This window comes from Hyperolius riggenbachi, chromosome 8 (genome assembly GCF_040937935.1).
Source record: "Hyperolius riggenbachi isolate aHypRig1 chromosome 8, aHypRig1.pri, whole genome shotgun sequence".
NCBI classification, from domain to species: Eukaryota; Metazoa; Chordata; class Amphibia; order Anura; family Hyperoliidae; genus Hyperolius; species Hyperolius riggenbachi.
Window position 1 is genome coordinate 273153614 of NC_090653.1, and position 19326 is coordinate 273172939.

General features: G+C 44.1%; 1 protein-coding gene across 35 annotated transcripts in view; it reads left to right on the forward strand.

The window, feature by feature from the left end:
* NTNG2 (netrin G2) overlaps positions 1-19326 on the forward strand; it is a 293725-nt gene that overhangs the window by 120577 nt on the left and 153822 nt on the right. For all 35 annotated transcript variants that reach the window (XM_068248880.1, XM_068248879.1, XM_068248878.1 and 32 more), the window contains one exon: positions 14261-15082. In XM_068248880.1, the coding sequence (XP_068104981.1) occupies positions 14870-15082 (213 nt within the window). In that variant the 5' untranslated portion in view covers positions 14261-14869. The remainder of the gene's footprint in view (positions 1-14260; positions 15083-19326) is intronic.

Consider the following 19326-nt stretch of genomic DNA (forward strand, 5'->3'; position numbering starts at 1 on the left):
CTTTGAGTTATTCACAAGTGTTTGATTTTTTTTTCATTTTTTATGTTTTTCATATCCATTTTTAATATACTCCTTTAATATACACTCAATAGAAGATTGCATTTTTTTAACTCCTGTTATGACCCAAATTGCTCTGCATTGTAAAATATTTAAAACGTGTTAATAACTGCTGTCCGAGTCCTTTGGTACAAATGTGTCTTTTATATTAGTTTTTATAGATTTTAATTGCAATATCTCCCTTGTTGCACTCTGCCTGTTTGTTTAGCGCTTTATGTATGTGTTCTGGTTAAATGCCTCGTTTTCTAATATGCTCTTCGGACACCAAAGAAAATTAAACTAAAATTCCACTCCCGCTAAAATTTACTTTATAATAATAATTGCAGTATTTGTATAGCGCCTTTCTCCTGGCGGACTCAAAGCGCTTGTGAGGCAGCCACTAGAGCGCACTCAGTAGGCAGTAGCAGTGTTAGGGACTCTTGCCCAAGGTCTCCTACTGAATAGGTGCTGGCTTACTGAACAGGCAGAGCCGAGATTCGAACCCAGGTCTCCTGTGTCAGAGGCGGAGCCCTTAACCATTACACTATCCAGCCAGCGCTTTAGACATGTCTCAGTGCTACACAAATGTTTTTGTATAATAATGTCACAAAGAATTACTTTTCTACTACACTTTGTAACTGGCTGTGATTGAATAGCCAAAACTGACTCTAAGCCCAATCTGCATTACTTTTCTAGTCTGAAATTTGTACTCTGTGTTGCAATAGTTTCAGTTCAGTAAGCCCCGCTATATCCCCTTTCCTGCACGGGGTAATTAACTGCATGTAGTAGCAACAATTGTTGCTTGTTTTCCACATCTGCACAAACTGAGTGAGCTTCAGGAAGCTCTGACACAGATTTTGACAGACTCTGATTTGATCAATGTAGAACAGCCCAGCACTCAAATTCAAACATATAAAAAAGAATCGCACACAGTATCCGAAAAAAAAAAAATAACACGCATGTAAAATCACCAATTGGTGGAAACTGCCTACTGGTTTTAATGCTAGTGAAAATGCAGCTGAAATGTAGACATACACTTCTTTTTTTGAGTTCAATTCCTGGCAGATTCCATTGAACCTGATTTTGCCATCAAGGCAGATCTATATGAAGTCAACACCTCTACCTCGACCAGTTTGATTCATAAAGAAACCCCCCACCAAAGCAACATGTCTCAACCCCTCAATTGGAGCCGTCATCAGGGAAAAGTGCTAAGTGCTAGGGTGTTAAATGCAGTAGAGAAATAGCATTACAATCACATCATATGAAAAACAGAAAATCAGAGCATGTGCTCTCCAGCTCAGTCAGCAATCAGATTGATGACTGAGCTGGAGAGCACATGCTCTCATTTTTTGTTTTTAGAAAACATCAAGCAAACTAGTCAAGGTAGAGGTGTTGACTTCATATAGATCTGCCTTGATGGCAAAATCAGGTTCAATGGAATCTGCCAGGAATTGAACTAAAAGAAAGAAGTGTATGTCTACATTTCTGCTGCATTTTCACTAGCATTAAAACCAGTAGGCAGTTTCCACCAATTGGTGATTTTACATGCGTGTTATTTTTTTTGCCTTGATGGCAGAATCACATGTTTACTAAATAATGAAACCCTACCTCGTTTTTTTATAACTGGTCATTATGACATTTTTTTTGTTATAATTAATAAAATGTTTTATATGTACTTACACACTTCTTAATAAGATCAAAACGGGTGCTTTTTGTTATAAATCAGAATTTGTAAAAGATTCGGTTGAACCTGCCCGAAAACTATGCATTTCCGATCATTCAATATCTCAGAAATCGATCAAAACTATCGATCAGACAGAAAGAAAAATCATCACCGATCGGTGACAGGGCAAGATGCGGTGGTAGACCGACAGCCCATAGCATTGCACTGCATCAAACAATGCAACGCTCCAGTTCGATCTACTTTGAATAGATTTCCTGCTGAAATCTATTGAGAATCCATGCAAAGTGTGTAGAAGGAATAGATCTCTCTTTGGCCAGATTCTGATCAGAAAGAGATTGATCATTTTTCCACATTGCGTGGAAATCTATCGTTGTTTGTGACTAAAGGTGCACTTATAGATTTTCAGCAGATTTGACCATCAGATAGATTTCTGTCAGATGCCTGTAAAGTTGAATCTGACAGGAATCTATCTGATGTGTGGCACACACTAGGAACAGATTTCCAATAGATTTCAGAATGAAATCTTTTGGAAATCGATCTAAATGCATTATTGGACCATTAGATCCAATGCCACTCTATGGGCCATCGATCTGCTGCCAGCAACAGACCGACCTAGATTTTCCATCCAGTCAGATAGATCAAATCCATCGAAATCGATCGAAATCAGCCACAAATCGATTGATTTGAAAGAATCGATTTCTGATTAATCGATGGCTGAAATCGAACAGTGTATGGGCCCCTTTACTTTACTTTCCCTCAGTCTACTGCCCCATCAACAGTCTTGGGGGAGGCCTGTTAAACCCATATACACACCGGGAAAACATACAAACCTCACATGGACAGTGCCCTGGCTGATATTATAACCTGTTACTCTAGCAAGCAGTGGCCTTAGTACAATTTATGCCTCCTCCAGTGAAACCTTGATGCCCCCAGCAATGTTCTCAACCCTTCCCTTGCCTCCCCTTGGTGCCCTTCACAGCCTTGAGGCCCATCTCACAAGGGTCGTAAAACAAGTGTGGCCATCATGATCTTCATGCCCATAACAAGTGTAGCCACAAAAACACCTGATCTGAAGTATAGTCCCCTGTATCGGAGGAAGGGAAGGTTAGTAGTTGGGGTCCCCCACAGCTCTGGACCCGCCGGAACACCTCTCGTTACGCCCCTGCTAGCAATGTATGATTTCTAACCACGTATCCAATGTGTTGCCCAATCCTTTAAAAAGAACTTTATTAAAAGCAGATGGAATTACAATGCAGGTAAAAGGCCACTTTTACTTGTTTCAGGCCCTCAGCCACGAAGCAGGTAATTTCGATGCACAGCAGCACTCAGCGCCGAGCGCCAAATCTGAGCGCCGGCATAGCACTAGTACTATGATGCTACAACTCAGGGGGGGAATAGTATTTAATGCTGCCGGGGAATTTAGCGGCAACAGGAAGAACTGTCATTTGGCTTGACCTGCGCCCAACTCACCAGCGGCCAAACAACACGTACGCCTTGGCTTGTAGGAAGTTGAAGCATCACGTCACAAAGGCTTTAGTCCTGCGATGTACATCCATTTCATTATAGATATAACTGAATGTGGCCATTTGCCCTTTTTGTAAAATTCCCACAAGTTTTTTTACAAAATTTAACATTTTTGAATGAACGTCAGAATTTTCTGAAAACAAAAACATTGAAGTGGGGCATAAAGAAATCCATTTTTAAGAAACACTGTTGAAAACATCATTTTTACTTGAACCCAATTTCACATATATTGTCTTAACCCTAATTATAATAATAGGAAAAGGGTGAGCAATATCATGGGGCCCTTCAGTGGCATAGCTACAAATCATGAGCCCCCCAGAAAAACTATTAAACAATATTCACATCCCTTAAAGTGAACCAGAGACGAAGCACCCTCATGTATTTTACCAAATATATCAGTGGGAGCATTAGAGAAAACACTTACCATGCTCTCCGTTTCATCCTCACTGCTAAAAGTGTCTGTTATCAGCTGTGATAAGAATCCTGAACTGAGCATTCAGTTTGGCTTTGCCGGGAATGATTATTGCTGAGTCATTATAGCAGAGCCACAAGGGGGCAGGCTTGGGCTTGAAAAAACACCAGAGAAGACAGACTCAGCTATAATCATTCCATAGCAAAGCCAGACTGAGTGCTCAGTCGGGGATTCTTATCAGAGGTGATAACAGTCAGATTAAACAGAGAACAATGAAACAAAGAGCAGATTAGGTGTTTACTGTCATGTTCCCACTGCTTTATAAGGTAAAATACAAGAGGGGGCTTCATCTCTGGTTCTCTTTAAATGTTCTACCCCTGGTGACCCTCACAGCCTGGAGGCCCATTTTCCAAGGGCCATAAAGCAAGTGTGGACATCATAATCCTCACACCCGTAACAAGTTGAGCCACAAGAACACCTGATCTGAAGGATGGACCTCTTTATCAGAGGGAGTGAAGAAGCAGTTGGGTCCCCTTACAGATCTGGGCTGTTCCGCTGTATTTACGCCTCAAACCCATGATGAGGGAGTCACAAAGTTTTCTCCCCCTCCCCTGTTGGTGACTTCCACAGCTCTGGGCCCCTTTGTGGCTGCAAGGGCCCCTCAGTAGTTTCACCCCAGAAAATGACCACAAAGCATACAGAGTGCAAATGTTTCTCTTTGGCTTGGTCTTTGGATGTCACAGCATCAATTTCAGCCCTAATGACAGAAGAGTGTAACTATACATCATAATGTTTATTAAAGCGGTCTTACACCCAGCATTTCAACTTTGCTTTAATAGATTGCTGACAGCTTAAAAACGATTATGCCAGAATTTTTTTTTAAGCAGAAATTCACTGAATGGTTAAAACTCAGCATTTTAGTGTTGAATTCAGCTCGAATTCGGCATCGGAGGTGAGCTTTAGATACAAATGTATCATGTTTGGAATGTAAATAAACCTCTGCAAAGCCTGTCTGGGAAGCCCTCTGTGCTCTCTCAGAGAGACTTTTGTTTATTTACATTCCAAACATGATACATTTGTATCTAAAGCTCACCTCCGATGCGGAATTCGAGCTGAATTCAACACTAAAATGCTGAGTTTTAACCATTCAGTGAATTTCTGCAAAAAAAAAACATTCTGGCATAATAGTTTTTAAGCTGTAAGCAATCTATTAAAGCAAAGTTGAAATGCTGGGTGTAAGTCAGCTTAAAGGGTGTCATCTACCCAAGTAATGGCATGTCTAGAAGTTATTCAAATGCAGCTAGACTTCGAGTATCCTAACAAACTGTATCACCGCTAATCCAAGTGATCTCTTTAATCCTAAGGACAGAACATCCCCAGCTTCTAAGTACTTATGAGAAATTAAGTCACCTTCGTCCACACAACACTGTGACCATTTGAATTTTTTAGCAATAACCCAAACTGCGATACAAGCAGCAGTCTGTGTACAACATTTTCACTTTGAGCCCTACAGGAGAAAAGCACTTCACAAATGTTAAAGCTGGCCATACACTGGTCGTTGTGGCCAACAGATAGATCCCTTTCAAATCATTATCTGGTCCTAGGATACATTTAAAATTGGTGCTGCACAAAATGGTGAAGGGTAATCCTGGTAATGACATCTCTTGTTACTAATGTTATTTAATGTTTTAGGACATTACTAAAATGTTAAATAACATTAGTAACAAGATGTAGTTACCGGCATCTCCCATTATCCCACCTGTCCAACCTACATTTCCGATCTTACTCAGAGGTACACACCTAGCCGCTCACTCCGCTCTTCCAATGAACTTCGCCTAACCGCCCCCCGCATCACCCAGTCCCATGCACGCCTCCAGGACTTCTCAAGAGCTGCTCCAACACTATGGAACTTCCTACCTCCACCCATTAGGGCAGCCCCCTCCTGCAACATCTTCAAGAAAGCCCTCAAAACTCACCTTTTCACTCTAGCCTACTACCCCTCACAAGTGCTCTAAACCCACAGCTGAACTCTGGTCTCCTACCTCTCGTGTCCCTACCTCTCCCTTTAGATTGTAAGCCTTTGGGCAGGGTCCTCCTCCTTTTGTGTCCAACCTGATCATGCACCTCCATTACTGTGAACCCATGCTAGGCATCTGAGTAAACCTAACTTGCCTAATCTACATGCTCCATCCAGTGACTGACTAAGCATTACCTTGTACTCATACTGTGCTGCATGACCTGATCTTTCTTGTATTCAGGTATTGTCATTTTGTCACCCCTAAATATTGTATGTATCCCTATTTATTGTCCAGCGCTGCGTAATATGTTGGCGCTTTATAAATACAATAAATAAATAAATAAATAAATTATTACACATTACCTGGTCCCGGCGATCTCATCTCCTCCACTTCCTGGTTAGTTTGTAGGAGTCCTGCAGCCAGCCAATCACCATGCGGGGACTGAAGCTGTATGGTGTTTGGCTAGCTGCAAGAGAGCTGCAATCTAACTAAGAAGTGGAGGAGACGCAATTACCGGGACCAGGTAATGTATAATTACACCCCTGCCTACTCTCACACTGAACCCTCCATCTACATATGACTAACCCTAAAACCCCCTGGTTCCTAACCCTAACCACTCCACCCCCCGCTGCCTAACCCTAACCACTTCACCCCCTGCTGCCTAATCCTAACCACTCCACCCCCTGCTGCCTAGTCCTAACCACTCCACCCCCTGCTGCCTAACCCTAACCACTCCACCCCCTGCTGCCTAACCCTAACCACTCCACCCCCTGCTGCCTAACCCTAACCACTCCAACCCCACTGCTTAACACTAACCACTCCACCCCCTGCTGCCTTAGGCCCGGTTCACATTAGCGGTGGCTATCCGGAATAGCCGTGCCGGAGCCGCACCGCATGCTGGCCGGACGAAACGGACGCACGGCATAGCAATGTAAGTCTATGCCAGGGTTCACATGTGTCCGTTTCGTCCGGACCGGAGCCGGACCGGATCCGGACTCCGGTGTCCGTTCCAACATGCGCTATTTTTTGGTCCGGCTCCTCCGGCAGCCGTATCCGGGGCGGAGCCGGACTGCACCATCCGGCCAATGGAAACCAATGAGAACCGGAGAGCGCACAACACACTGGCAAAAAATCCGGATGTTCTACCCCACTTCCTATGAGGATTGTTGCGGCGATATTGTATCGGGGACACATGGGCAACCATTTTGGAGTGGAGCAGCACGAGCTGGAGATGTTGGCAGCATGTTGGAGGTGGAGGTGAGTGCTAAACAGCGGAGGGCCTGATTCCACAGGTCCCCCTTCTGCTGACCTCCCAGACCCCAACATTTTTTTTTGTTTTTATACAGGTTGTTATCTCTTTTAGAATCCGGATCCGGACCGCAACCGTGTTCATACCGCACGGAAACCGTATGCAACCGGACCGGATCCGGACAGGAACCGTACGGTTCAGGTCCGATCCGGCTCCGGTGCGGTCCGGACATCCGGTGCGGTTTTTGCAAAACCGCAAGTGTGAACCGGGCCTTACCCTAACCACTCCAATACCACGCCTCACCCTAATTACGCCACCCCCATGCCTAACCTAAACTACCCCTTACTTAACACTAACCCGCCGTCTAACTTTAGCTACTCCCTGCCGCCATAGACAGTAACAGTAAAAGCAGCGATTAGAAGAAAGGAAGTTAAATTATGGTGCCTGATAAACAGCAGTTGCCATAATTTAACTTCCTTACTGCTAATCATGGCCTTTATTATTGCCGCCTATGCGGGCGCCTATGCTGATTTTTATCGGCGCTTATCCTGTGCCATTTTTATCTGCTGCTCTGATTGTACCCCTCCACACACTGAGCACAGATTTTCAATACAGCCCTCGAGGGCATGCAGAGTACAGGCTGGCACGTGCCTTCTCTCCACTGCTAGGCGCTCCTTCCTGCCTTTTCTCCCTCGGGTACCCTGTGTCCTGTGACTGAACCCTAGAGGTCAAACATTATGTGCGCCGTGGCATTTACCTTACATGACTTCTAGAGGCCTCTAGTGTTTGGCCTCTAGAGTTTGTGACATACCACAGGGGCCCCAGAAGAGAAGAGACAGGGAGGAGGGTCTGGTGGTGGAGAGTAGACATGAGCCATCAGACAGGTGAGTGTAAGCTTCACAGCGTACAGTGCATGTCGCTCAGCTCAAAATCAAATGCCGCTAGCAATGTGAAATCTTTCATGTTACGTAATCAACTGAATCGATTTATTTTGTCTCAAAATCGATCGATCCAAAATCATATGCAGCATCAATTTCTAGCAGATACAATCAAATCAGCTGGATATCAATAAAAAATATTGACCAATGTATGGCCGCTTTAACTCATTTATTCATACAGCAGTATTGTAGCTGTTGCCAGTTTCCCATATTATTTCAGGTCTGATCTAGACACAGACTGGCAGAAGTAATCACAAGGGGCTGTGTTCAGATTGATAAGCAAGTAACAGATCACAGATACAAAATTCCAATCACATATAAGTAACAAACTCTGAAAAACTCAGTGCATGGTTCTGGGGAATCGGATGCGTTCAGCAATGCATCATTGGTTTCCCCGCATGCGATGCAAATGCATCATATTGATTTTAATAGACTGCTCTTCTTCTGCATCAGAAATCACGTACGGGAAACGGCTGCGATTCCCGTGTAGTGGAAACAGGCCTTAAATTGGACCTGAACTATTGCACAGGACAGAAGGAAAGCATAGAGGAATGCACCCTGTACGTATTTAGAGAGTTTAGCCTGTCTAATATCCTCTCATCTATGACTAATCACAAGTTGTAATTTGATCTCACAGCTGTGTCAGCTGACTGTCACAGCAGAGAGCTAACTGGTAAATACAGGATGTTAACTGCTTTAATGAAAGCAGGAAGTAGACACACTGCAGATTTATAGCAGGATTTGTATCAGCTGTAACAAAGAAATGTTTTTCTTTGAGGTTATGTTCCCATTTGTTGCCGGACCACGTGCGGCCAGTGGGAGCCGATGGTCCGCCGTGTCGGTTGTAGCCCAGGGCAGAACACATCCGTGTGCCAGGGATTACCCTGGACTGCACGGAAGTGCAGTCAGCTTACTGCATCAGATCCCGCAGATCCGATGCAGTGTGACAAGTGTGAATAGCTCCTGTTTATGAAATAGGAACTGTTGTTCATTGTGGAGCAGAGAACGGACAAAAAATGTCTGTTCCTCCGCTCAAGTGGGAGCAGAGCCTAAAGGTTAGTTTTTTATCTTTTAGAGCAGACAGGAAGTTCTGAGTTCAGGTCCACTTTAAGTGACGCCAGAAGGCAGCTGCATAGATGTTATATTTTTACATTAGAGCATTGGGAACACTCAGCTCTATTGATGAAAATCTAGCGTCTGTAGGTACATTAGGTTATGTTGGTTATAAAACGACAGTGACATCATCTGAACTAGAAGTTTTAAACTCTAAACCTGCACCAAGCTCATCTTCTGCAGAAATACTTCGCCTTTCAGAGAGGGTGTTGACAGAAATACCCATTGATGCCATGAAATTGGGTTGGAGAACTCTGGGAAACAGAAGTGACTCAGCAAACCTAGGCTGGATTTTTAAGAAAAGATCTATGCTATCTGGTGGCATATGGTTTGAACATAGGTCATATCAGAACAAGTGGGGGCTACTGAAAGGTTTACAGTTAGTATTTTTCGATTACAGGTGTTCTTTAAATAGGAACTTTAACCTCAGCTTGAACTTCATCCTAATTAGTAGCCAAAACCCCATTCCCTATGAGAAATCTTTACTTTTTCTCAAATAGATTATCAAGGACGTCTGTATGGCTGATATTGTGGTAAAACCCCTCCCACAGTCCATGGTCCATGACCATGGTCCTGACAGATTGTTGTCTGTGATGCTCGTTGCATTGTGGGAAATAATAGCTGTTTCCAACTGCCAAGCATGCAGTATCTCCTTCCGCAGAGATCACCTGGCAGGATAAAGATGTCTCCCGTGAGAAATTTCAGAATATAATACAGGGAGACAATATATTTTAGAATGGGCAAACACTGACTGAATATTGTATAAATTAATATTGTAAAAAACAAAAACAATTTTATTAATTATGTTTTTTTCCACTGCAGTTTCTCTTAAGACTTTTATTCTGCATATATAAAGAACATCAGTTGCGGAAAAATATTGTTTTTCATTAGTACTGTATACTATCACTATCATAACATAATCACAAAGGACACTTTGCTTTGTAAAATATTTGCCTTTGTTCACTACAACCTTTCAGTCAGTTTCTATGTAAGAACTTGTTTAAAAAGAAGTAGATTAGCGGCATAAATGCTGTTGTTACTATACATCTTTACAACTGGCTCTGCAGGTTTCAAATGTGAAAAAAGAAATATGCGTAAGCAGTCAAAGCCACCAAAGCCATCCCTACTGCTAATGGCTTGGAATTGTTTCCCCAACATTCAGTTGTTCTGTAGAAAAACTGACTAGATATTTGACAAAGCATATGGTCCTCTGTGATTGTAACTAAGATAATGGTATATGATAATGATATACAATACCAATGATAAATAACATTTTTCTCAATAGATGTCCTTTAAATAAAATAAACCAGTCTTAAAGAATACCTGTGCTGAATAGCGAAGGTGAAAATCAGGCCGTACATAAACAAGACAAGATCCAGAACATTTATATCACGATTTTCTCCTGGGGGACTCAGAGCGCCAGAGTTGCATCCCCTAGGGGGCGTTCAGTATTCAGTGGCAGTGTTAGGTAGTCTTGTCCAAGGTCTCCTTACTGAATAGGTGCCAGCAGGGGTGAGGACATGTGTGCTGAGCCTTACCTATGTTTCAGATTATTACCGAAAGGCTGCAGCGGAGGAGACTTTAGTAAGTCCCTAACCTTTGACCCAAAGGTAGTTGCTCTGCGCATGCGCAGTCTATCAGATCTGAATGCTGTGACCATGGTCACCGCTCTTGCAGGACATCAACGCACGCACTCCTGTAACATGCAATGCCAGTTGAGAACGAAGACCGCGATCACAGCATTCAGATCTGGCAGACTGCGCATGCACAGAACTACTACCTCCGGGTCTAAAGTCGCACCCACTAACTCAGCAAAACGGATTCTCTCAGGAGTCATTTGAAGCATGGATGAGGCTCAGCATACATGCCCTCATCTATCTATGGCCTCACTTTTACTATTGAGCTTGGGGATCATTTAAGAGTGCAGTGATAGGACACCCTGAATAAGTAAAAAAAAAAAAAAAGCTAAATACTTACCTCAGTAGCGGCAAGCCACTGGATGGCTTCCTGGATCATCCTACAGCACACTTTTCCAGTGCAGGGTTTCTTCTAGCTGTGAATAAGTAAGGTCTGCGGCTGCGCATGCCCAGTAGACCGTAGTGCTCATGCATGGAGGAAAAAGAATGTGCACAAGTTACTTAATTCTTCTGGGCATGTGTGGACCTCACTCACATGTGCCCAATCCAAATGCGCTCATTCATGGCTGGGATAATGATTACAAGAGGAAGGGGGACCCTGCAATGGATGAGTGGGCTCTACAAGGAGTTAAAGCAAACATGTACAATTCAAAAATAGAAAAGTTAGATACTTACCAAAGTAGAGGGAAGCCTCTAAAAAGTCCAAAGCCACCCATGTCCTCCTTGACCCTACTGCTGACACTACTGCTGCTTGCTGGAACCCTCTTCTTCTTTGCTACCGCACTCTTCTCTGTGTACGATTTTCTTAGTACACCCTCGTTATGATTCTGGATGTTCAGCTCAGGGGAAGCAGACTCTGCACTCACAGCCTGTACAGCAGCTCCCATTTTCCAAATCTGCATAGTGGCACAGCAAGTATAGACAGACAGGGATTACAGCTCACTTCTTCCAGGCTCCAGGCGCTAGAGGTACAAGTCCCTTCTATCTTCTCTAACGCACCACTCAGTTCCCATTCTGAGAATCAGGAAGTAGAATGAGAGGTGCGGATGAACTGCTCGGACTGGCTGTGGAAAAGAGGCCCTAATACTGGTTCTCAATAAAATATTGTAGCATTCTAAATTTCTCACATGTCATTTGTTAAGCATTTATTAACCAGCTCGGGACAACCAATAGTTAAAACTACACCGCACTTGTGATGCAGCGTATTTTTAACATCAGTGGCTCCTGAGCACTAGCGCGTCATCGCCGGCACAGATCTCCATTGTCTAAAAACAGCAGAGTACATCAGTAAGGCCCTGTTCACATTACAAACGCGGACGGCCGTGTGTTCGGGAATGCAACGCATACCAGACCACACGTCATTCGCGTTTGTATGCGTTGCGTGGCTGATCCCATTCACTAAAGTGAATAAGTCAGCCATGCGTTTCTGTAAAAAATACGTGCAGCATGCGTTCAGGGACTGCACTGGTCCAGAACATATGCAGTGTGAACATCAGACAGTGCACTCTATGCACTGTGTGATGTCGTGCATGTCGGCCTCCTGCACGCAATCCCAAAACGCGTCTGGAAACGCGTGCATTGTGAACGGGGCCTAAGAAGAGGTTTTCATTGGCTCCTGACATCCTGATCACTGTTAGCCAATCACAGTGATCAGGAAATAAAAAAAGAAAAAAAAGCCTCTGGTCCTTAAAGGGGCCAGAGGCTTTGGTCTGAAATAGGTTAAGATTTTGAAAGTATACTTGTATACTTACATTTACTATAAGGTCTGTTTTTGCTATTGTAATTCTTTATTCATTCATTCATTCATTTGTTTGGATCTTTTGGTAGGAATGTTTAAAAATGCCACCTAATAGCATAGACTATATAAAGTGAACTTATTGTGACAGCAGGTATGGTGGCTACCATATTTATTCCTTTTTAAATTTAAACTTTCCGGTTGCCCTGGCTGACATGCTTGTGTTTTAGATCTAACAGTGTCTGAGTCATGCCTGGAACCAAGAATGCGGTCAGTGACTCAGATTGAATAAACTGTCCTCCTTTGTCACCCCGAGCTAGGAACAACCTGATAGTTTGGTTTAATGCCACCCAAAAATGTTTATGTTCAATATGGATAAAGTATAAAAGAGAACCTTACCTTCCCCTGCCCCAAGGACCCGGTCATCAAGAACAGGAAGCATATCTCAACTTTTTGAAATTAGAAAGTGGAACATCGTAAAGACACGCCCCCTGCACACCCAAGTCACACTCCTGTGACATCTCTAAATCACATATACAATCCCGAAGGCATTTAAATCAAAACTGAAAAGCGACCTGTTTCGTCTGGCATTTATGATCAGTCAACTTTTTCCCCTGTAACACATCACAAACCACAACAATGTACTGATCCAAAACAAGCCTATACACTTTGGGTCCTAAGGGAGAAAAGTGCTTTAGAAATGTTTTGTTGTTGTTGCACTTTTCCTTCATATAAGTATGTGAGAGTAAACTAATTCAGAGAATGTAACTAAAATTTTAAGTCACAAGAACATTCATTTACAGATCTGTACATCAGACTTGAAAGAGGGACAAATGAGGGAGAAAGGGGGACAGAGGGATTCCGTTCTCAAAGATGGACTGTCCTTCTGAGAAAAGGACAGTTGGAAACAATGAGGAAGTCAGATGAAATCTTTGCAGTGGATGCACAGCAATAAAATAACAGTATTTTAATAGAATAGGGAAGTCAGGCATCAGAAACACTTCCTCTAGTTGAATATTGCTGTATACTAGTAGTTAGCCCCACCCTTTCACAGAGATCTTGTCTACTGGCTTTAGAACATTCAGTAAACAAACATGCCAGTACTAAAGATGTCTCCGCTTGTGAGAAATTTCAGAAAGTAAATGCAGGAGAAGAAAGATTTTATAATGGGCAAAGACTGACTAGATTTATAAATAAATATAAAAAAAAAACAATTTTATAAATTATGTTATTTTGACTAATGACTACAGTTCCTCTTTAAAACACCTGTCATGTTTTTTTTTTTTTACTGCTGACTGTCTTCATTCCATTCCTGTCCCATTGGTATGGGTACTAAAACAGGGTGTGAGAGAAATCCCCTCACTGGGGTAACAGTCAGAAGTAAAAAACTGAAAGATGTTCTTACTCTGCCTTACTCTACTCAAAATTAAAATGAAAAAAATATATATATCACTAGAGTTCCCCTTTAAATAAAGATGGCACCCTCAATATTCCTCTCACACTACGCCTTTAAATCAATCCAGTTCAGGTTTGCTGGATTGCTTCTGTTTTCCACTATTCTCCAGCTTCAGTAATTCAACCTCATTATGTCTAACATAATGTTATGATGCTGTACTTTTAATAGCAATCTCAGTGCAAAGGCCTGTAGGGGTTGTGCCCCAGTTTTTGCATATCAAAGGTACGATTGTTATTGTGAGCCAGTTGAGATCATCTCTTGTATAATATAAGGATGAGAATATATTTTGAAACGAGCTAAATACAGTGGCTCTGAAAGGGAAAAGATGTCTAGATGGAAAAGACTAAGCATCTGGTGTGTGGATTTAGTTGGCAGTTACAGTCGATGATAATTGTGTTCCAAAGCACGTTTTTTTTCCTTCCCTTTAATATGTAAACTTGTTCATTATAATCTTACAGGCATTGCCGGTTGACAACATTTCCCAGTTCTACACATCAATGCTCCTCAAGATGAATAGGAAGACTCTTGGAGAATGTGTAGAAGACAATCTGTGAATCGTTGATTTGGCTTGACGTTTGGAACTTTACTCTCAGGTCCAAGCCTTGCTGTCCCGCCAGGGTCTTTGAACCTCTGCTTCTTGACTGACGTGGTTTCAAAGGCGATTAAGGAGAAGAATATTTTCAAAGGTCCGGATGTGATTAAACATGAGATAATGCCATCTTGGGAAGTTATGTTAAAAATCATGGACAAACTTTGTGATCTTGAGATGTACTTTCGAGTGGACATTCCAAGTGTTCCTCAGAAGCAATAGATGTTTCAATGCAGACAAAGCGACGACTGGGAATTTGGCGACATTTCTATGCAAGCCTGAGTTCTCTGGATCTTTGAATGTACCAGACATGAATCTTTTCCTCTAGCGTGGAGAACCCCCAGAAGTCTCTGTACCCTTGTTAATGAGGTGTTTCCATGCTGATCCTGGCAGTAGCAGCTGAGCCCCCTGAGGTTTCCCCTTCAGTTCTCCTAGGCTTCTCCACTCCGAGAGGACACTGTTGCCCTTGCTGGTCACCATGCTGTCATTGTTTGCCCTCCTCGTACATTACCTGCCTCTGGCAATGGGACATTATGACATCTGTAAATCCTGGGTGACGTCCGATGACGGCCCATCCTGGGAATATTATGCCTGCCAACCAAAGCCGATAATTATGAAAGAGTATGCCATAGTTAGGGTGGACCCTCCTGGAATTACATGTGGAGATCCAGCAGAATACTTCTGCACCCACGTAAGTACCTAATATGTCATATTTTTGCTTGCTGTTAGTAAGTATTGAGAAAATTGTAAAGTTGTGGAGTTAATAGCAGTCCCCAGTTTTGTTTTGTTTTTAAATAAATGTCCTCCTAATTTCCCTCACTTATCTCCTGGGGGCACACACATGGCTGGATTGACACTTTTGTGCCCCTAGGCCAGGCATGGGCAAACTTGGCCCTCCAGCTGTTAAGGAACTACAAGTCCCACAATGCATTGCAGAAGTCTGACAGCCACAGTCATGACTCATAAAGGCAAATGCATTGTGGGACTTGTAGTTCCGTAACAGCTGGAGGGCCGAGTTTGCCCATGCCTGCCCTAGGCCATGTATGTTGTGGCTCAGTTTTCTTGTTCAGCAGCACACCTCCAATTCCATGTGCAGCCCCCTCTTCCATGTGTATCAACCATGTACAGCAGCCCCTTTGTTTCATGAAGCTCCCTTGAGCATTAGTTTCCCTTTTTCATAGGTTGCTCGCAATTTTCAGCCTCCACTTTCATATGTAGCAACTCTTCTTTCATGTTCAGCTGCCCAAGGTCTGGGCCTTTGTGTCCTTTCCAGAAATCTGGCCCTGGGCACACATAAAATAGTAGTTCTTAAAAATAAAGACTGCTAGAAACTCTATTTACTAGGTGAAGACATGTTGCTGCCAAACTCATACACCTTGACTACCCCATTATTGGAGGTAAGGTGCCAAGTAGCAAGCTAACTACATATCATGGGTCCCCTCCTACAAAACTTTGATGTGGCCTCGTTAACCTAATGGGGGCCGACGTAGTACGAATCTATGTCTAGCAGGTGGTACTGCTGCTCTGACTGGATGTAGATTCAACGTCCGCGAAAATGAAGCGTCCCGCTGCGATCGTGCGCACCCGAGAGGGGAGATTAAGCTGTCATATTACAGCTGACATCTCCCCTCAGTGATCAGAAGCCATCGTGATTGGCTTCCAATCACGTGATCACTATGATCGCCGGTGGATCGTAGTGATCACCAGTAAAAGCTGCAGCGGTAGGGGAGAAAGAAGAGAATCCACTCACCTTCCTGCTGTTCCCACGGCGATCGGCACTCCCCTTCGCTCTGGCCGGCATCCCCGCTCGCACTGGCGTAAGTATCGGGTCCCGGCTTGATGACGTCATCAAGCTGTGACCCGGATCTGAGTGGCAGGACGAGCGGGGATGCTGGCCGGAGCAGAGGGTTCCACAGCGGCTCATCGCTGGAACCTGGGAGGTGAGTAAAGGCTGCTGGCTACAGGGGGGACATCTGGCTACAGGGGGGAAAACCATGCCCGGAAAGCCACACTCGGGGTCAGGCTGCCTGAGCCTCCCAAAAGCGACGCCCTCCCCCCCATGCAAAATTGTCTTGTCCTTAAGGGGGGTTAGGCAGCCGGTCCTGAATGAGTTAATGTTCACTAATCTCCCCTTGCCACCCCTTGGTGACCGTCACAGCCTGGTGGCCCATCGCTTAAGGGTCATAAAACAAGTGTGTCCATCAGGACCTTCACACCCATAACATGTGTAGCCGCAAAAACACCTGATCTGGAGTATCACATGCAGGGAAGGTTAGTAGTTTGGTCCCTCCTGCAGTGCCAGGCCCCTGGTAGCAAGTGATTCATTAGCACCTGTACTGCAGGCAACCAGTTGCAAAGCTTGTTTCTTTTTGTACAGGAGTTCCTTGATATGTAAAAGGAAATCTTAAAGGACACCTGAAGTGTTAGGGATAGGAAGGCTGCCATATTTATTTCCTGTTAAACAATATCAGTTGCCTGGCAGCCCTGATGATCTATTTGGCTGCAGTAGTGTCTGAATCACACCGGAAACAAGCATGCAGCTAATCTTGTCAGATCTGACAATACTGTCAGAAACAACTGATCTGCATATGCTTGTTCAGGATCTATAGCTAAAAGTATTAGAGGCAGAGTATAAGCAGGATAGCCAGGTATTGCTTAAAAGATAATAAATATGGCAGCCTCCATATCCCTCTCGCTTCAGTTGTCCTTTAAGTGATGTGGAGATTAAGTTCAGTTTACCTTACCTATAGCTTCTTCCTTGCCCTGTAGCCCTTCAGGTCCTTTGTTGTCCTCCCGGTCCACCCCATTGGGCCGCTGTCAGCCCCAGTTAAGTCCGTGACTGTCTCTGTCATGGACTACTGCCCATATGTGGCCCAGCCTGCGCTCCTCCTCGACTGCACTTCCATCGGGACTGTTCTCACACATGCAGTCTAAAGGATTGCGAACTGCTCATGCTCAGAACACTTCCAGCTAGGGGAGTGCAATCAAGAAGGCTCCTATGGCCAGTACACCACTTGAGATGACAGTGGCACAACCAAGGGGACCGGAAAGACAACAAAGGACTTGAAGAACTAGGGGTGCTGGAGGAAGCCTAAGGTAAGTTAAAGTGAACTTCTCCACGCCACTTAAGGTTTCCTTTAACATCAAACGAACTTTCAAAGTACTTGGTCAAGAGTGCAGACACTGGCCACCTCCTACATCCTACACTACAGATTGTCTCTACTACAGAGCGCAGTCTTCTCAGAAAGATTTAATTTGTTCCTCCCCCTTGTAGTTTGAACAGTAGGGTGATGCATTGGATTTGTTCCAGGGTGAGGGCAATGGTCGTAGATTGCTTGAAATAAATTTAAATTTTCTCCTTCATGAAAATGTATAGTGTTTTTTTAATATCAAATGTTTGCATGTATTTAAACCATTTGCACAAGAAAAAAACTGCTAAAAGTTTGGAGGTAAGGGTAGTGTGGGGCAGGAATGTTGACAAGTTAAATATTATGGCAGTGTTATGCTGGGTACACATGGTGCGTTTCCGCACTCGATTCCCCATTCGATTCCTGTCGATTCCCGGCCGCTCGATTATTTCCATCATGTCCGATTCGTGTTTCGATGGATCGTTAGGTCGGTTTGGCATACTTTACATGAGAATCATCTAAACAATTATCGAAACGCGATCGGAAATGCTCAGAAATAATCGAGCGGCTGGGAATCGAGCGAGGCATTGAGTGCGGGAATGCACCGTGTGTACCAAGCATAAGGCTTAGGTTGGGGTAAGGTTTATATTACAAATACTGTAGATCAGGGGATGTGGCTAATATTACACATAGGTTGGGGCAGGGTGGGACTGGGACACTGGGGGCCTACCAAAGAAATGTCAACCTGGGGCCCACACATCCCATGATTGCGGTGAAAAAAGGGCGTGACCATGCACCGGAAGGTGGGCGTGGTCATGATGTATTATGGACAGGGCCAAATGTACATGATCTTAGCAGCATTGTAATTCAGAGACACTGCTGCCCAGCAAAACTTTGCATAGAGTCTCCTCCTTCAATATAAAGTAATGTCCTACTTTGCAGAGGTTGCGACCGCAGAGGTTGCAGAGGTTGCGACCGCATCGGGGCCCTTGGGCCAAAGGGGCCCCGAAGGGCCCTCCCTAACCTACAGTATTACCTCTCTATTGGTCCTGTGCTCATAACAATCACTTCTATAGATACTTTGAACAGTGGTAATCATTAACAAGCTATTTCCCATCCCCTTTTTGCACCTCTGACACTATAGTTGCCATTGGCAGGTTTTGGTGCGTCGTATCAATTGTTATGTATAGAGTGCTTGGGGGGCCCCATTGTAAAACTTGCATCGAGGCCTACAGCTCCTTAGCTATGCCACTGCTCTCAGCATGAGTGATTACAGCACTGCGAAGAGAATTTTTGTGCTGCAGGCAGCAATTGGAGGTCTGTCAGACAAGGGGGGGGGGGGGGGGCACCAGAGACCTGGAGGCGGGGCCCACCAAGGGAAAAAACTGTACTACTGTGGCCCAGTCCAACCCTGGGTTGGGGGAGGGTTAGTTTAAATTAAAGGGTTAGCATTAGGCACAGGTTAGGGAATCAATGAAGCCTACAACCTTTAGGAAGGGCCCCCACGATTTGGAATGATCATACAGCACCAGACAATTTGCACTGGGCATTATAGCTGTGTTGCGCCCCAGGTAGGTAGCTTGCCAAGTATTGGTGCCTGGCATAGGTAGCCAGGTATAAGTGCCCCCAGTATAGGTAGCCAGCTACAGGTGCACCCACTATAGATAACCAGTCATAGGATCCCCAGTATTGGTAGCTAGCTATAGGTGCCCTCAGTATAGGTAGCCAGCTATAGGTGCCCCCAGTATAGATAGCTAGACATAGGTGCCCTCAGTATAGGTAGCCAGCTATAGGTGCCCCCAGTATA